The following is a 5,555-nucleotide window of genomic DNA, read 5'->3' as shown; positions in this document are numbered from 1 at the left end:
ATCACACATCATCACACATCTAATGAATCCCCTGAAAACACAGGAAGACCTCTTCCAGCACCATCACCACCTCCATAACCATGATCTGAACCCACCGCAGCCACCCCCGATCGTCCAATCTCCTCCCGGAAAAATACGTCGTCTTCGTCGACCCCTTGTTCACTCCTCAAGGCTGACAAATTTGATCCCTCTCTTTCTCCCCCCCCCCCCCCCCCCTCCTCCTCCTCCTCCTCCTCCTCCTTCCTCTTCTATAGCTTCAAATAACCACATGCCTAAATCAACACATTAAATTCCACCCCTACACTCCGTCACCATCATCCACCACCAACCCTAATCCATCTCCATCTCTGCGACGAACAAGAAGACGAGACAGAGTGCAAAAGCATGAAACAACTACACAAGCAATCGAGCCTCCTCTTTATCCTCGTCGGCATTCTCATCGGCTCCACCTTCTTCATCCTCCAGCCCACTCTCTCCTGCCTCTCCCCTTCCGAGCCCAATCCCTCCATCCCCCGATCCTTCTCCTCCGTCCACGACCCAATCATCACCGCCTCCTTCTCCACCGACCTCCGCAACAACGCCGGCAAGGTTCCCGCCGGCCTCGGCAAGGCATGTGATTATCTGAATAAGAAGAAGAAAAAGAACCGGGTCAAGTTCTGGAAGACTTGGGTCGAGGCATCGAAGAGGCTTGAAGGGAGGCTGAGGGCGGTCGGGTAGGTGAATTTGGACCACAGCTGGTGTGCCGCCATGGTCGATTGGCCGGCTTCCTTGAACCGGGTCACGATTCCGATAGACATTGTGAAATGGGTGATTCCAAAGATTTGATTTTGGGGTGAGGAATGTGAAAATTGAGAAGAAATCAGAGATGGGTCTTTGGTTTCTATGTTACTGCTATGAGAAGAAGAAGAAGATCAGAAAAAGAAGAAGATGAAGAAGAAGAGCTGAGAGAGAGAGAGAGAGAGAGAGAGGAACGGAGGGGGAGGTTTTGTGTTTTCTTTCTTCTTCTTCTTCTTTTTAAATTTTTTTTTTTTATGAATTGACTATTTTAGCCTCTAAAGTATTAGAGTTAACGTCCAAATTGGACGGAGAATGAGACATTGGACACGGTTGATGAAATTGAAAAGTATGAGGGTGTTACTGATTAAATTGAAACTGCAGGGACTAACATGATGTCGACCCCAAACTTCAGGGGGGTAAACTGAAATTAGTCTATTTTTCTACTAACAGTTGTTAGCTTTTCTTCTTCCGTTTTTGGAAGTTCTTTGAGATAATCTAGTTTGTTTTCCAGTTTTTCTAACTGGTAGATTATGTCAGGTATTTTTTCTAGATGATCTTGGCATCTAGCCAATTCATTTTGTAGATTCTGATATTTCTCATCAGAAACTTTTAATAGAGAATTTAATTTCTCTAATATCAATTCAGACATTGTACCCATTTTTAGGGGGGGTTCCCCTTGAGCTTCTTTCTTCAAGCTCTGATACCAGTGATTTGCGGATCTAACCAATGCTCAAATAATCAAGAGATTTTTGTTCCTCGTTGACCATGAACTTTAGCTCTTCTATATTTTTCTCAATCTTGTAGATTCTTTTTTGTACTAGGAATATTCGATCCCAGTAATTTGGAGTGACTCGACTAAGTCTATCTCTAAATCCTTTTGCTCTTCTCAGCTTTTCTCGTTCTTCTTCTAATTCTTTTTCAAATTTTCTACAGTTTGCGACTAAATCTAGTCTGGATACAATAATATCTAAATGCGCAATCTATGGATAATAAAGTTTAACCGTTTACCTTCGAGTTTAGAGGATGAAGCTTAGCTGTAATTGTAATTTAAACAGATAATTTCAAGATATGGGCCCACCACGCTTTATCAAAAAGTAAATAATAATTAAGAGAGAAAAGAGAGGGGGTATTAGTGGGATGAATATGGAGTGGTTTAGAAAAGTGGAGAGATAAAAGTGGAAAGTTTTGTGTGAATGGGAATAAAAATAAGTTGGTGGGGTGTATGGGAAGTATTTGGATGGAATTGGGGTGTATGAGCATTAACCCTTGAAATTTCTTTTAGATAGCAATAACTTGCTCCTAGTTACCTAGGTCAACTAAAAAAAAATCAAGAATTTCCTCATTTGACTCCGACATTGTACAAAACCAAATTGAAAAATAATGACATGGAAAAACCTTTCCTAGCATTCAAACCTTTTAACACAGCCGATTGAGAACAGACTTAGAAGGTAGAATTTGACGGAGATTGACAAATGTGAAATCAGAATCTAGAATACTGAAGGATATTTCCTTGTTGACATTTATTTGTTATAATAAGTAAGGTTCTTATATATGGTTCAAGGAATTGATATTGGAAGAATGGATATTGGATATTGGAATTGATTTGGATGCTATCAGACTAGTACTTTGGCATATGGTTATTTGTGGTGAAGTTAGAATGTATCGAGTAGGAAGTGGTAAATAGTCGAAGTGACATCAACTAGGTAAAGGAAGTAATTGTGATTCTTTATACAGAAAGTAATGTGAAAAGAGTATAAATGGAATTCGCTCTCTGTGTTTATATAGGTGCGAAACTTAATTCAGATTAGGGCCAAACTGATTGTCGGATCCCCTAGATGTTCTAAAGTTGAATGCTCGTTGATTAATGAATAAAAATTGTGAGTACTGCTTTCCACTGTAAGATTTATGACTTGAGAAATAACACTGAAGCAACATTGTGAGACAGATATTGAAGAATTTTACTACCAAGTACTCGAAATTCTTTTAAGGATGTTGGATTGTGAGATCTCGAAATTTCGGTTTTATATTTTTGAAAAGAAAAATATAAAACCTTTTATATTTTTATTTGAATTGTCGAGTTATTTTTATTTGAATTTCTATTATTTTTAAAACCCTTTATAGCTTTCAAAAATTATTTAAATTTTTAGTTTTTCAAATTTTATCTTTCGAGCTCGTAGGATTAAACTAGAAGTCGTTATGAGTTGGTAGGAATTTTCGGACATCCGAACTATTTTTAATGATTTTTGGAAATTTGTATTATCCAGAAATTTAATTAAAAATAGATATTAGAGGCGGCTACAACTGGACCGTTCATTTTAATCATCGTTTGATTTGGACCGACAGATTTGAGTATATATAAGTTGGATCAGCTCAAGAAGCCTCAGATCACAGCCCAAACCGACCTCTCTGCGACCCGTTTTGGAGCGACGGGCGATCCGACAATTTCTTCACTTTCTGGCCATCACCCGACGTCCAACTAGCGCCGTTAGCTTCCTCTCGGCGGTGCGAAGTAGATCCCTGTCCTCCCTTCTCCGAAATAGCAGCCACGAAGGCAGGACGGAGCTCGAAAGACTCTCGGGTTCTCCGGCAGATTTTCCTACTCCGGCCACGGCTGCAAGCGAGACTGGTGGGGGTAGCTTCGTCTTGGCGAGGTGAAGAAGCCTGTAATATTTTCTTGTCCATTCGTCATCTTGGGGGAGAGAATTAAGGATTCGAACTTTGTGAGCTTTTCGGCCATTTACTGTGTTTTCCGGCGGCCATTCGAAGTTTCTTTCTTTTCTCTCACTATTATGAGCTGCAAATGCATTGTTTATTTGTTTATATATATGTGTCTATGTGTGTGCTCGAGTCTTATATGTTTCAATCTTCAGACATAATGATACACTCTCTTCCTTGAGAAGAAGGCCGGAGGGTCAGTGTTGGCGATCAATCCCTGATGCTTACCTAGCCTAAATAAATAAGAAATGTTTTGATGTTTAGGTTGTTGTAGATGAAAACTTTGGAAGCGTGGTGAACGTTCCTATTGCCTGCAAGTGATTTTCCAGACTATTCTCTACGTTTACCAACTGTCCATATTATACATACATGATAATCACTTTTGTATTGTACCAACTGTCCATCCTCTGCAGTTGTGTTTGTGTCATTTTGTATTCTACGAAGTGAGGATGATTTTGATATTTTGTCCAAGTGAAGATGAACTTTATATTGGTATTGTGTTTTTAGCCCTTGGAAGAAGGATTTGGATTTTGGCCTTGAGTAATTTGTTCACCCAAACAAGATTTCTTCCACAAATACTATTCCAGAGTGTGTATCTAGTTGTATCTGCTCTTAAGTTCATTGAAAAATAAGGACCTGCAAACAATAAGCTCTGAAGCTGTTACTCATTCCATATCACATTATGCATTACTCATTTGTTCCCCATGTTGTGTACAGGAGCAAATCCAGAGTGGAAATGATTCTTACAACATGATTATCCCTCTGTCCGCCAATGGCTGGAACAATTTTGACCAAATGCTAACAGGCTTCTAAGAGTTACTATCATTTACTTGGATCCAAATGTGAATTTTTTTTTTTTCTGTTCTCGTTCTCAAGAATTCAGTTCTTTAGTTTTTTCTTTTGTTGGAGTAACTAGGACACAGTTTTCGGGGGTAACTTTTGTACTTGTACTTCTAGTGGAACAAATAAATTATTACAATAATTTTGTTGTCTTGAGCTGAATTTTGCTCGGTAATCACAAGCTTGTATGGGATCACATTTATTACTAGTTGCCTTTCAATAAATAATGAATATATCTCATTTATCTTTGCAATTTTGGCTCTAACAATTGCAGCTTGTGACCTTTATTATAAGTTTGTAATGCCTGAGCTAATTTTAATCAAGCATACCACTTCCACTTTCATATCACAGACCATCTCTCTATTTTCTGTCATTTTCACTGTTTGGGTTCTATATTATGCTGAAATGAAACGCATAGGCCAAACTGTGCATGATTGCTTAGAGCTCCAGGAACGACTCCATCCACTTTCGTATGTGAAACATGGTTGAAAAGATCAACCATCAGGCTTTACTTTGTTCTGTGGCATTCTCCATCTCTCCGTCTTATCCTTTGTCACCCTTTACATTGCACAAAACCGAATTGAGGGCCAGTGAGTATTCCCTTATAATTGGGAAATGCCTTGTCAATATGTTTGAACTAGTTCACAAACTACTTCAATAGTTCCCTGCTTCAAGTCTATGATAGTTGACATTGTATCAGTTTCATGCCAAACGAAACTACTGGACTAGAAAGACATAATAGCCCTTTGTGGTAGATAGCCGCTGCAATTGGACCCTGCAGTTAATATGACAGTACTGGAGTAGCTGATATTTATAAGTTTCAAGTTCCTTTATGTTCAACAAACTATTGTAACCACACACTCAACTGTACACACTAACAAAAGTGGTCCTTGGAAAACAAGAGTCGTCTCTAGTTGAACCCTGCACTTAATATGACAGTACTGGAGTAGCTGTTCCTATACGTTCAACAAACTATTGTAAACACACACACAGTACACACTAACAAGACAGAAAGTGTATGTGCTCATCTGGATCATATATTAAGTCAACCAAAGTGTGCTCATCTGGATCATATATTCTATATATTGATTTTTATGATCGTAATGAACTTGTTGATCACATATTCTAAATCTTCCTATCCTATAAATTAGATTGTCATGCTCAACATAAAACTACCTATTTCACAACCCAACACCACCCATATTTATCTCAGTCTCTTTAGC

At 38.7% G+C, this 5,555-nt stretch overlaps 1 protein-coding gene across 1 annotated transcript; it reads right to left on the bottom strand.

Moving 5' to 3' along the window:
• Positions 1-393: 393 nt before the first annotated feature.
• On the bottom strand, positions 394-3,459 carry LOC133716701 (uncharacterized). Its single transcript, XM_062143376.1, has 2 exons — positions 3,229-3,459; positions 394-621 (listed from the first exon to the last, which is right to left on the bottom strand). Exons 1-2 carry the CDS (start codon positions 3,457-3,459, stop codon positions 394-396), a joined length of 459 nt encoding a protein of 152 aa, XP_061999360.1.
• Positions 3,460-5,555: the final 2,096 nt, after the last annotated feature.

This window comes from Rosa rugosa, chromosome 6 (genome assembly GCF_958449725.1).
Source record: "Rosa rugosa chromosome 6, drRosRugo1.1, whole genome shotgun sequence".
In the NCBI taxonomy this organism is placed as follows: Eukaryota; Viridiplantae; Streptophyta; class Magnoliopsida; order Rosales; family Rosaceae; genus Rosa; species Rosa rugosa.
Note: the sequence above shows the minus strand (reverse complement) of the source record. Positions and strands in the feature narration are given on the sequence as shown.